General features: G+C 47.7%; 5 protein-coding genes across 5 annotated transcripts; 3 read left to right on the plus strand and 2 right to left on the minus strand.

Annotated features, from left to right (window-relative positions):
- Positions 1-2,349: 2,349 nt before the first annotated feature.
- Positions 2,350-3,224, plus strand: PPTG_06821 (hypothetical protein). The gene has a single exon (XM_008900865.1). It carries the CDS (start codon positions 2,394-2,396, stop codon positions 3,054-3,056), a length of 663 nt encoding a protein of 220 aa, XP_008899113.1. The 5' UTR covers positions 2,350-2,393; the 3' UTR covers positions 3,057-3,224.
- Positions 3,225-3,661: 437 nt separating this feature from the next.
- Positions 3,662-3,805, plus strand: PPTG_21964 (hypothetical protein; the record flags this gene model as incomplete). Its single annotated transcript, XM_008901132.1, has 1 exon — positions 3,662-3,805. One exon carries the CDS (start codon positions 3,662-3,664, stop codon positions 3,803-3,805), a length of 144 nt encoding a protein of 47 aa, XP_008899380.1.
- A 3,825-nt stretch (positions 3,806-7,630) lies between these two features.
- PPTG_06822 (hypothetical protein) lies at positions 7,631-8,074 on the minus strand (the record flags this gene model as incomplete). Its single annotated transcript, XM_008900866.1, has 1 exon — positions 7,631-8,074. One exon carries the CDS (start codon positions 8,072-8,074, stop codon positions 7,631-7,633), a length of 444 nt encoding a protein of 147 aa, XP_008899114.1.
- Positions 8,075-8,118: 44 nt separating this feature from the next.
- On the minus strand, positions 8,119-12,146 carry PPTG_06823 (CMGC/MAPK protein kinase; the record flags this gene model as incomplete). The annotated part of the gene is made up of 2 exons (XM_008900867.1): positions 8,119-11,073; positions 11,136-12,146. 2 exons carry the CDS (start codon positions 12,144-12,146, stop codon positions 8,119-8,121), a joined length of 3,966 nt encoding a protein of 1,321 aa, XP_008899115.1.
- A 356-nt stretch (positions 12,147-12,502) lies between these two features.
- PPTG_06824 (hypothetical protein) lies at positions 12,503-13,253 on the plus strand (the record flags this gene model as incomplete). The annotated part of the gene is made up of 3 exons (XM_008900868.1): positions 12,503-12,514; positions 12,575-13,131; positions 13,214-13,253. 3 exons carry the CDS (start codon positions 12,503-12,505, stop codon positions 13,251-13,253), a joined length of 609 nt encoding a protein of 202 aa, XP_008899116.1.
- Positions 13,254-13,295: the final 42 nt, after the last annotated feature.

The raw sequence follows: 13,295 nt of genomic DNA on the forward strand, positions 1-13,295 counted from the left end.
GGGCAATTGTAGTAAAATTGGTTAGGCTGTTCAGCTAAAGCTATCCTCCCAGTATAATTTGTATTGAAACTGGATGGAGGCATCAATCTAGAAAAGGAAGGGGAGGCGGGGCTGCCTCTCTTGGCCAGACCAAAAACTGTGTTTAATGAATCGGCATTTGTGCTACAATATTCGAATCCATTTTGGACGGCTCATGAAAACACAAATCCCATTTTGGCCGTACTACATCAGAAACCACGAGGGGATGTTTTTGCGTACCACTAGGGAAATATGTACGGGATGGTGACCACCCCGTACAGATTGGTACGGCGTTTAGTACGGTGTGGGCCGCATAATGCGGTACATGTACGCAACGCGATGCGAAGAAAAGTGGGATCATGTAGAAATTAGAAAGAGGGAATTATAAAAAAAAATACACCAACAAATCGTGGAAAATATTAAATGTGTCGATAAATTCACAAGTAAAAGTTGTTGGGAGGAGTGCAAGCATAGCAAGCGCACGAAAGGTAGGGCGCTCGGTATTCGCGAAGACGAGTCCATTAATACTCCAGTGACTAGCTCCTTAGCGAACGGGTTGCTGCTGTGCTTAGTACCTGTTTTTACTGTTGTGTAATCCCTACTATGCATTTATTAGAGCACTCAGTCACCGCTAACAAGTATACACGTTATCTACCTTCGTCGAAATATTTACATGTTTTTTTTGTGTTTTAAACGTATCCTCTCATTTACGGTTCAACGTGGAACATCATATTGAGGAGTGGTGTCACGATGTTTGGGCTGAGCAGATTGTGTTCTTGGAGCCGTTTCTTTTTATTTCGTTTTATTCACGCAAATTGGGGCTTCAGAATCCGCTCATTCGTAGATACTATAAACGACTGTAAGTGCTCTAGAAATTTATTGTTTACTCCCTCACTTGTATACTTTTTACTTGCCTTCCGGTTTATTTTGTTAATAAGCTAATTTGGGGTAATGAAAAAAACTTTAATTAGAAAGGCCTGCAGATTGTGAAAATAACTAAGCGTTGGTTTACGTGCTATTCCCTTCTACTTAAAGCTCAATAGTCCAAGGGTTGAGGTTGTGGCTGCGTACTGGAAGCGACAAGTCAACGTTTGGCAAATAACCTCGCACACAATTTTCCAAGTGAAAATGAAAGGTACACTACGAATATGCGCAGGAGAACGCCCATTGTGCTGACACACTCTTGGAGAACTATAATGCAGACATGGATCGGCATTATACGAATAATAATATGGCTAAATATTTAGCAGGTGTTAATTTTAACACATGTGATGATCGGCATTACTAGTATAAGATAACGTGCAAATCAGTGTATTCACTCATTGCGTTCGCACGTGATAACTGAGGTACAGATCGAGCCGGTTTCTCTGCGATGGTAAACTTTACTTTCACCGGCTGCTTTCATTGAACTTGTAAACAACAATACAAGGGTTAACCCTACGTGTATCTATACTTGTTAATATGTTGTTGTTGTTTTTTGACATGGTCACCATTGTCAGTATGTGTATCCTTACAAATGTGACTGATATCGTCAGCCAGAAGCTTCGCTGTATGGATGGATAACTGAAAACGCTAGGCAGTTAGAGTGTGGGCTTTATCCACAAATTGTGTGCAAAGTTTCAGTACATTAAATAACTAGGATGTGTATATAGCATTAACCTCTATCAATCGGGTCGTAACCTACGAGTCTTGACATTTTTTTTCCCTGATGAGCACCCCATCGTTCACACAACTCTCTAGTTACGTAGACTGCGTAGCACATGTACACGTACAGAACACAGTTCGCAGGACATTCCATGTATCCGGATATACGGGAAGATGTCAGTTTAGTAGCCTCGGTCTGGTGCCCTCACTAAATCACCAATATCTTTGCAGCCAAGCATCCAATTGACACGTGCAAGGTAGAATTGAAAAGAGGAGAAACAGTCAGGTTATATGGATTGTTTGAATAGTTAATAGTAACATGTGATAGCGTTTTATAAGTGCTTTCATTATGTGCTTCTGCAAATTGGTGCTCATGCCAGTTTAGTTTCCCCTTGACTTGATTAAAGTAAGTTCTGGTCCACGAGAAAAGGCGTAGCGGAGGGAACAATCCATCGCTGACCATTAGAAATCGCTTGCCATGATTTGACTCGATGTAATTGGCTAATGAGGACCAGGGCTACGAAACTGACCATGTCCCTTAGTACGGTTCTGTTAACTGTGTATGTGTCTTCGAAGATCAAGGATTAGGGACCATGCAGTGCGTTATCGATCTGGTTCGCGTCCGGCTCATTCGGAAGTTTGGTTCCCCCCCACCCACCCACCCACTCACATTTCAACGTGCTTGCCACAGCACAAGTCTCAGTGCCGACCATCCAAGAGCGCCCCGAACAATGCGAGTTGGCAACATTGTCCTGCTAGCTACCGCGATCCTTGCAGCCATCGACGTGACATCTGGTACCTCGGCATCGACTTTGACTTTGACTTCTGAACGTGCCAACGCGGTTTCTGCGTTTACTAACGGCTCAAACGACAAGAGACTTCTACGAACTGGTGCTACAGTAAGTGAGGGCGACGAAGAGAGAGCGGTCGCTGTTGCCGTTCTGGAGAAGCTCAAGAACGCTCGAGTGCAGCAAATGCTGAGAGAGGGGTTCGAGGTTGACGACGCTTTCCTTGCGTTAAAGCTTGAGGCGGCTAAGGGTAACATCTTTGGGGGTTGGAAGTTCAAGACGTGGATGAAATTCGCAAACAAGCTCGATAGGCAAAACGCTGGAGAGGCCATGGTTCGCTCGCTTGCGACTAAGTATGGCGATGTTGGGCTGGCGAAAATGCTGCGACATATCAACTATGGAAAAACGGCGGGCATCAGCAAGAAGCTGCAGCGCGACCAATTTGATTTTTGGTTCAAGGAGGGGATGGGGCCGCGCTACGTGCTCAGGACGCTGTTCAAGGCAGAAGAGGAGAAAGAGATCGGCAAGCTTGGTCGGAAGATCTTGGGAGAATACCGGGACTATTTGAACAAGAACCACCCTGATTGGTCCAAGACAATCTATTAGCAGTAGTAGCAATAGTTCATGCACCGCACGAGCGTTTGAGTCGACATCCACTACATTCGATACCGCCAAACTTCGTCTGATGGTATAGCCACGACGTGGGTAGACACCGCGCTATTACACTGGTCATTTATAATAAAAGTCCGCGAAACCTCTGCAAGTGAATATGCCTGTCTAAAACTTGCTATGAACTATCAAATTCTTTTGCACCCCAGATTTCACGAATAAATTTCAGAGGTTGCATGGCCACACTGGAAACGGACAGCTCTGTCGGCACAATCGCCCACATAAATCCAAGTCATTGGAATGTCAGGATCTTATATCGTACTTAAACGGGTTAGTATACGGAATTGTATTCGCTGGGCGATTTGGGGGAGGTTCATTCAAAGAACCGCCCATGGAAATTTTGAGTAGAACTCACAATAGCAAGTAAAGCTACTGGAATAATTTACTGATGACGGCCTAGATACTCAATAAATATACATTTTCGTTTTAGTCTTCTGGAACGTTAAGCGCTTCTCCACTCGAATGTTAACGCACCTGAAAATCGTGCATGCAACATCATGGTATCGAATTTGCCATGGTGCCAACGCCTTGCCACTGGACCTATGTCCTCGTTATCGAGGTCTCGACTGGACATTATAATACTCTACAACAAGCCACGCAAGCTGGCAGCAAGTAGCTGCTACACCACTGTCAAGGATCTTCGTCGTGGTCATGATGCCACCAAGCTTCTTACATGTACTACGTAGTATTATGATACTCTGGCTTGACTTTTGACCCGAGGGGGCTTTCGGTTCGAGATGTGGACCGAAGGAGCTGCAAATGGCAGCATTGTTGAGGCGACGACTTGACAAGAAAATCCTTCGGTGGCCGTCTAATTCTTCCCTTTGATGCAAAGGAGCGTACGAGGAGTCGGAAACTAGTGCTAATGTGTTTTCGAAATCGTAGACTACGTTTGGACAGGCACGAGAGCAACGTGGTCACCTCATTTTGGCACGAGCGATCGCACTGGCGTCAACACTCCGTTTGCCGATAAGATGAAGGCTCTATCCTATATGGACATTGCTTGGATACGAAAACCACGACTTACTGTAGGCGTCTACCGGGTTATGCACCTTGTAGGAGGGTTCTGAAGTTGAAACAGCAGCTATGAGCACTCTATAGATTACTGGAATTCAGTAATACATTACCCAGTTATTTACTCGTGGGTCTCCTCCACCCACTCAATAAAACAATTACTTTTCCGAACTCTGCAAGTTGACCTCTGCGTAGTCGCTCAGCGGCACCTTTTTTGCTTTCGACCATGTACTAGTAAGCACCGTTTTGTTAAACGTGCTAGTGCAATTTCGTATTCAAACTACAGCGCGAATAGCAAAAACCTATTTTTCATATTTTTGTTACCACATTTGCTGAACAGCAGTAAGAGCTTGCAATGGCACCGGTTGACTTAGGCAGTGATGTATCCAACGTTCTCATTACCTCATGGTGTTATGTTTCACATTTTAACAGAGTCTCACTCTTCCGAGAACTTGAAGGTGAAATCGACACCTGCATAGTCAAAAGGGAACAGTTTGTCAACATTAATTCCAACGGCTGTCGACAACCAATCGGTGAAGTAAATGTGCTTACCGAAATGCACGACGCGAAAACACAACGTTAGTCCCGCCCAAAACATCAATTTGCCTTGAATTAAAGGCATTTGCGTCTCCAAAACGAAAGCAAGTAGGTGGAAAGACCGCAACCCGCAATTCCGCTTAATCAAGCTGGTCAACAACACAAAAGAGATTATCTGGAGTAACCCAAATACAAATACGGGAAGCACAGTTGTGCCCACATTTTCGTAAGTAATTCCTGCTAGTTCTGTGTGATAAAGTGCATTGGAAAGGTTCACCATGGCCAACACGTAGCTGGAATAAAACAGAGGGATAACAGCTTCCAAGTAGGCTGTAAGTACAAGACATTCGGTCGTGAACAGGATCTCAAGAGTTTCGCGCAGAATTATAGCTCGATTGATTGGCTGGGTAGTTGGACATTCTGCGGGTCGAGTTTCTTCCCACGAGGAGTCTGCTTTTGTCTTTCGTGAACTAGTTTCAAGAGGATAAATTGTCGAGCGAGACCGACAGCATAAGGGAGTAACTAGGCGCGATATCTGAGTTTTTTCGCGAGTTTTCGTATTATTTACTCCGTTTTGAGACGGCGATATAGCAGCAACAGTACTGGAATGAAGGACTCGAAAGCTGTCCTCGTGCTCCACTATCGCGTTTAGCGAACTGCGATCCGATGCTGATAATCTGTGCGGAAGACAGGAACGTACACGGACACCTGAGCGGGACAACCTCTTAATGTTGTCCGGGTTCCTGTACAGTAAACAAAGCGCCGTCAACAAGTTGTCGCTCTCAGAAACCGTAGAAGTACGAGTCGGAATTATCAGTCGGAGCCTGTCTTGACTTGTGACAGTTCGACGATGTAAGCCATACAACATCAAAGTCGTTTGCAATAGATCGGTGATCGTCATAATGGTTACAGCCGCGACAGAGTGTGCGCTCTGCATACATGTTGCAATGTAAAGTGCGTTGAAGAAGTCCACTGTGAAAATTACGGCTTCGGGTGTCATATCTTCCATGTGTTTGGTACATCTCAGCATAATATATTTCACAATCATTTTGAGAAATGGCAGCATTAGAATCACTGCAAGCTGGAGTCGAGATCCTTCTGCGAAGCGGAATAAAGCCTCGTATGCAGGATAAATGAAGGCTACCATGAATTGAGGAGAAACAAAGTTAGAATAGTCGATCAACTGGTCCCGTTGTGCCAGAATTTGACGAAACATTCGAGACCCCACAACAGCTCGAAATGCTACAAGATGTGCTCCACAGAATACTGGAGTCATAGTCAGCACGAAGAATGGGACTGGGAACCCAAATTGGGATGCGACGGCCATTGAACACGCAGCAGCACCGACAGGCACCAATTGATAGTAGAATTTGACGACAGACCGAGATGTTGATGCCGTCAATAAGATATGTTGCTTGAACAGTGAGAGCGTGAGCTCCCACGTAAACCATAACTGATGATCGAATCCAAAACCCGTAGTTAGAGCGCCAGCCTTCTTTTGGATCTTGGAGAGGAATCAGCTCCAGAGCGAATACCAATGAAAGCATTGGCAGTAGTGAACCAACACAGACGAACAACACACGAGACACAGACGCGCTGGTGGTGTAAGCCTCCAATGCTAGAGCTCTCTGGATCGAGTATTTACCGCCATAATACGTCACTTGAAGGCGTTGCCAAGAATGCAGAAGTGTCAGTCCGAAAGAGAGCAGAGCAGATTGCATTTTGTTCTCTCAGCTGTCACCGTTGGTGCGTTGTCAGTGGACGAGCGAGCCAACAAGTGTCCAACAAAAATACAACTTCAAACCGTTCTATTCATGAAAGTGCTCTTGCATCATCGCATTTCTCCGGTTATTAACTCGTTTAGACACAGAAGCCAGAAACCAGAATTTTGTCATTCGTTCCTATTTCCGAGGTTTTTTTTAAAGAATAATTTCAATTGCTGCTTGTGAGAGGAATACTCTGAAAGAATAGAAAACAAAGCAAACGTCAATTGAATGTAACAACTGCTTATTACCACTTCTACCTAAAACTAATACGCCAGCTTCGGACAGTTGGATTGCGTCTCGAAGCGATACCAATATGTCTGTTTATCGGCCCGTGTGCTCGTTTGAGTTTGAGTTGGTTCCAATTACGTATTGAGGCATTATCGAAACCAACTTGCCCCAAATCGGAATGCTTGACGAGGCCTTACAGAACCGGATAACCCAAGCAATCCAACGATAGCTTCAACAGCGTCGCCTAAGGTAGCGTCAATTCCTCAATTGGACGACGACCACTGAAATCTGTGTCGCAAGTTTTCTGTAAACGAACAGCGCGGTTATCGCCATTACCGTACGCTCCGAATGGCCTCCAGAACCACTGTAACAATAGAGCAAACTTGGACAAAGCAGGTTTTACAGCTCCACAACTCTACGACATCAACCACTCCATTACTGGTTCCGTCCTCTTCCAGAAGCCCAAGAAGACTCCGTTCCAACTCGTTCAGCATTACGTTCCCAATCTGAAATAACTTCCCAATAACCAGATCGGGCAAGACCTTAAAATCGACGTTGTGACTGGGATCACCGTCGCCATGGCGCTCATCCCGCAAGAAGTCTCTCTCTCCAGCTGTCACTACCCGTCATCTACGCCCTCTTCGGATCCAGCACGTGCTCTCAGTCGCCAGTGGATCTGAGGTCGCATCGTACACTCGATCCATCCTCGAACCGATCGAAGACGAAAAGGAAAGCACCACTACCGGTATCTTGATCTCCTTCCTCAGTGGGATCAGTCTGCTCGTCGTACGTATCCTCACCTCAGCCAAGTTGCCGACTTCTCCCATCCAATCATGGACGGCTTCTTCTCAGCTGGAGGACTTTTCATCCATCTCTCATAGTTCCAGATCGTACTCAATGTCAAGTCCGACTCGCAGGACTACCCATCCAAACGCTACCAGACCTTGAAACATATTGGCCACGTCGTCAATGTATCACTCGTCTTCCTGTCAACAGACGTTGTTGCCGAACGCCTTGCCATCCTATAGTAATACCGAATAGGGACTCACGGGTAACAGTATCACCAGCGCCAGAGGCTTTTTCCAGGCTACGCCTTATACTGGGGATGTCCCGTATAGCTGTCAATATGCAGAACGCACACACACAGTCCGCCTCCATCATCACCATACGCATCGTCATCATCTCGCTCAATACACTGACCAGGTACACTCCTCTATTGTCTCGACATTCATCATCGTGGTGGGGTACACTCTGGTCGAATTCAAAAGAAGCCAAGTGGCTTTCCGTCTCGAATACCTCCAGCGTAAAGGTAGTCTTGTAGATCTTGAGGTGTTCCAAGATGCACGACGCCTGGACGGCATTGTGGTGGTCAGAGCAGAGAGTTCCCAGTATCTTGCCAACTGTGAACATGTCGTTCTATCGAACACGTTTAGAAACACTTCTAAAAACTTATTTCATCCACTCTTGATAGGCACCAGCTTGCCCGTTTGTGGGTCTACGCAGAACTTCTCGTCGTGCTTTACTAACCACTCCTCGTACTCTCGGGCTTCAGGATGAAAGTGACAAACCTGTTCAAATACTGCCTTCTGCATCGCCTCTTTGGTCTCGGCCACGTATTCATTCGAATCGTCAATCTTCCCCACAAACTGGTCCTCTTTCTGTTCCGTTTGGTCGTACAAGAACATCTCATCATCTCCACTATTGTCGCCCATAACCGACCGGAAAGCTTCACGTAAGTACGGATGCTGAAGCGCTTGAACAGCAGTGATACGCTGCGTGGGGTCATACACGAGCAGCTTCTCCAACAGATCCAAAGCCTGTTGATTTGCGTTCGGATAGAGCTCTTCAAACGGAATCTTGGAGCGCCGTCGCTGGCGATGAACCCATTTTTGCGCTGCCTCTTTGTGGATCTTAGAGATATACGCGATGTCGGGTGTTCCAAGCACGTTAAAGATCTTGTTCAGCTGGTTGGTGGTGCTAGATCCGGGAAATAGCGGCTTGCGGCCTAAAAGTTCTCCTAAAATGCAGCCAGCAGACCATAAATCGGAGGGTTTATCATATCTGCATCCGTCTAAAAGAATCTCCGGCGCTCGATACCAGCGCGTCACCACATACTCCGTCAGCTCCACAAACCCATCGTCCGATTCCTTCGCCTTGGAATAATCCACATAGCGTGCTAAACCGAGGTCGCAAATCTTGGCTTCACACGTGCTAGTTACTAAGATGTTGGACGGCTTTAAGTCGCGATGAAGGACATTCGCAGAGTGTAGATATGCCAGCGCTCGTAAGATTTGACGCATGAAGTGCGCCACATGTTCGTCTGTCAGTGTCTGGGTCGAGTGAATAACGCGATGCAGATCTGTCTCCATCAGATCAGTGACCAAATAGATGTCTTCTAGATACGACAGACGTTCAGGTCGAGGCACGTCGTAGAGCTGGATCAAATTCGGGTGACTCAGCTGTCGAAGGAGACACAATTCGCGCAGAATCCGCTTGGTATCGGGCAAGTCTTGGAACGCGTTCGTGACCTTCTTGATGGCTACAGTCGTGCCAGACTCGATGTCACTGGCAGCGACCACTTCGCCGTACGTTCCAGCCCCCACCACCTTGATCAACTGGTACTTCTTGGGTACATCAAACTTGGTTGTCTTCCCCGAAAACGTGTGGTTATCACGAGCTAGTCGTGAAAGTTCACGGTTCTCTTCACTGCTGGGTGGTAAATTTTGTGTACTCACGACTCCGTTCGCTCGTCTATTGGACGAATCGGTCCTGCTTCGAACCTGGCGAGACACGAAGCGTCCTCCTTTGTCTGATGGGAAGTTGAACGCTCCAACTGACGCTTTTTTATCGGATCGAAGGAACTCGCGGAGGTTGTAGCTGGATGAGCTCTGAAGTAACGTTTCGTCCGCAGAAGCTCGTCTGGATTCCACTAATCGTCCGTCGCTTGCCATGCGTCGAAGGCCTTGGGATTGAGGGAAGTTCTCGGCTGAAGTAACGGTAGGCGCGAAGATGATTCCGAGCTGAATACGACCACGAAACACCGTCGGAGGAGCCCACGATTCCTTGCAGTCATTGTACTGATCACACAGATTATGCCACCGAGGGAGAGCGCCGTTCGCCTTGGCGTCAGCAGATCCATTCACAAGCGCTAAATGAGGCGTGACGTTGATCTTACACACACCCAAGAGCTCGTCTGGGAGCATAAAGCGGCTCTGGAACACTTCCACTTTCAGATAATACGTGAATCCTCGAGCACAGCCTGGAAATTCAAGTCGGAGGTTGCTAGACCAGTCCGGGTTAAGCGTACCGACCTTATGATGATCGTCTGGAGCCACAACTGGCAGACACTTGCAGATATTCGTGACGCATCCACTAGGATCTCCAAACGTAGCAACAGCGCGCTCTCCAGAGATCCCCGCAGCACGTCGAAGACCTCGGAAGAACCGCGTCCCTTTCGATGGCCGACGATGTTCTTTCTGAGAGCCCATTTGAGCGCCATTCAGCAGCTCGTCGGACGTATTTTCACCTTCTTTCAAGTCCAAACCACGTAACGTTTGCTCTAAATGCGTTCCTTCCTCGAGAATACAGCGTGCATACACTGGATACCCTTTCTTAGCAGACGCAGACGCCGCGTGTTGAGCATTCCCCTTAGCTGCATGGTCGTTGCCAGTCTCACACAAATGCAGTTGTTGAGCTCGTAAAATCTGCACGTAGAACGTTCCAGGAGGGATTGAATGGGAGATAGCAGAGGCTTCACCAGGCAAGACTAGGCGGATGTTCTCTCCACGTGGGGCATCGTCGAATGCGACGGAGAGAGCGACTGCATCTCCGTTTAAGTGCCAGCGAACCAGTCGGTCCTTGTGATCTAACCATAATTCATGCACAAACAGCTGCGTAACCCGGCGGTTGTCCGTGTTGAGCAAGTTGTACGTCTCTTTGCCCGTGACAACCAATCGTTTCGTCCACTGAGCTGAAGGCGTCGATGCGCTACCAGGAGTTCCCTTAGCTTCGGTCGATTTAGGGGATAAAACGTACGAGTCTGCTGTGATTGGAGACGGCGTGAGAGCGTCATGGTTCGCGCCAGTCTCGTCCACGCAGTCGGCGTCACCACGCACTAACTCGATGACTTCGGTGAGCGAGAAATTGTCCACTGTAACGGTATCCAGTAACGTCGAAATGAACAATAGCACGCCGTCATATCGACGATATTGTCCCCAGAACGGCACGATCGGAGGGAAGTTGGACGTAACCACAATGTCAGGATGCATACTGCGGAATAGCAGAGGGAAATCTCCAATCTCTTGTCGTAACAGAGCTCCAAGAAGGCGATAGAATTTATGAGGCTCCAATGGCTGAGACGCAAACGCAACATACGGACGTGTCACCTCCGGAGCTTTAGAAATAGCAATCTAACATAAAATACAACAACGTTAGCCACAATATTTTACCGAAAATGACCACAATAACTTACACTGATGGCTCGTTTCCACTGCTCCTTCTCAAACGCAGTCCTGGAGCTCAAATGGTTGACGTGGTTTCCCTCTGCAATGACTCGAAATCCATTCGGCTTTCCCATATCTTCGTCCTCGATACCCTGAAGTTGAATTCGACCGATAAGTTTCGAGTTGGAGATGAAATCTTCGCGAGTCTCATAGAACGCCAGAGTATCTTCCTCCAGTACGCAATACGTGGCCTTCCAGCTCATCAACACGTCGCTTTTCTTGCTCAAATACCCTTCAAACGAAATATCTCGATCGGTACGGTACCGAATCGTATGTGATCGTCCACGCTCAATTGGTCTTGGTACATTACCTGGTACAGTCGCTCTAGGTCTAGGAGGCGTCTCTACTGAAGCCGAGGACGAAGCCGGTGGCGTCCGGACTGGCGGTGAAGGAGCCATCGACGAGTCTGAGTCCGTCGTGCCTTCAGGATCACTCTCTTCAAGGAATAACTTGCTCGTGTCTCCGCTCCTGGGATGAGGTCTCTTTGGAGCTTTACCGGGCTGAATCCGTTGCTGTAGAACGCTCAAAAACGCAGTCATTCTGGTGCGGTGCACGGGGTCTGTGTTCTTAACTGTGATGCCGATCTGTTCCGAGTCATGGAGCTGCTCCATCCGCACCAGCAGCACTGTTCTAAGGCCATAATGGTCGGTCACGCTAGCATACGCCAAAACAAACTTGTCCTGCTCTGATTTCGGAGGGAACACGACCAGATCGTTCCCCAGAGCTCTCAGGAATTGCTGCTGGAAGCTGCTACCGGTATCTGTCTCTGTTTCCTCTGTCCGGCGCGTTCTGTCGCCTTTAGAAGCAACTTTATACTTGTACTTGGTGAAGGTACAGCTGGAACTCACTTGTTGTGTGGCGTTAAGCCACAGCTGCTCGAACAGCTCCGGTGCCATCCAGGGCTGCTCGATGCGTTCGATCTCTACAGCCACGTCTTCCTCCTCGTCCAGCGTCAGGTTGCTCTCGCGACGCCGCATCATGGTGTTGCGCACAATTGTACCAAAATACAGGTACAACTACTTGATCACAATCTCCTGGGCGCTACAGAGCACGGGGAGAAGCAGCGAAGGTGACAGTAGATGGGGATGGATGTGGGGATCAAGTCAAGCGAGGAAATGGGGGCACTGCTAACCCAGGAGAGCGACCAAGAGCGTTCCAAGTGGACCAGTTCGCTCCGTCAGAGTAAAGGGGCGGCTGGTGAATAAGAATTTGTAGCCATATCACGTGGCGATCTCGATTGGTCAATAAAAAGGGATGGTCGTAAATGGCTACATTTTAACGGTTTTTCGTCGACAAGTGCCGCTTCAACTTGGCTTTTTTGCAATCTGCTCATAACATGAAGCACGAGGTGGTTCCTTGTGATTTAGATACTTTTCTTGCTGGTTTTTTACTTACTGTGTTGGTCTAGTGTGCGTCCTGTGTCTCTCTTCAACAGGAATTGCAGCAGCTGCGCGACTTAAGTGACCGAAGAGCTCAACGAGATCATGATCAATGCGTTGTCATGTTTCAGAGGATGCAAGAGCTGGTGAGGCTGAACGAATCGTTAGTAAAAGGTTACAGCCGTACCGATGGACATAGTGAAGATGGGAGTGCGTCGAATTGTAGTATCATCGCAGATGAAGAGTTTAAGGACAGTGATGTCGAAATGGAGGGTGCGACTGAGAGTGCTCAAACACAGATAGAACGCATGCAGGCGATCATTGTCCAGCAAGCGAAGGAGTTAGAGACGCTCAGACGAGTACAGCGAGGCGCTATTGTCGACGGTTGCGTGCGGCATCCAGTGATCAATCTAAACAATCAACACGTGGATGAGGAGGACCGGATTGACAGCGATGAGGAAGATAATGGCAAAGTCGAGGGCGGGCAGGAGAATGAGATGCGAAATGCAGTAAACCGACAGGCTAATCAACTGCGTAAACTGCCGCTGACCTCATTGCATGCCCAACTGAAAGGCAAGGACCTCCAGTTGTTGCATCTTCAGCAGATCATCGCAAAGCTGGAGTCGCGATTCGAGAAGCTCATCGACCGAAAACGCTTTATGGAACAGAACTTCCAGCGAACTGCCCGAACGCAGCAAGCGCATTTGAAGAAATGCCTGGCATATATTCGACAACAAACCGCGGAGAAGA

This window comes from Phytophthora parasitica, assembly GCF_000247585.1.
Source record: "Phytophthora parasitica INRA-310 unplaced genomic scaffold supercont2.10, whole genome shotgun sequence".
Taxonomy (NCBI): Eukaryota; Oomycota; class Peronosporomycetes; order Peronosporales; family Peronosporaceae; genus Phytophthora; species Phytophthora nicotianae.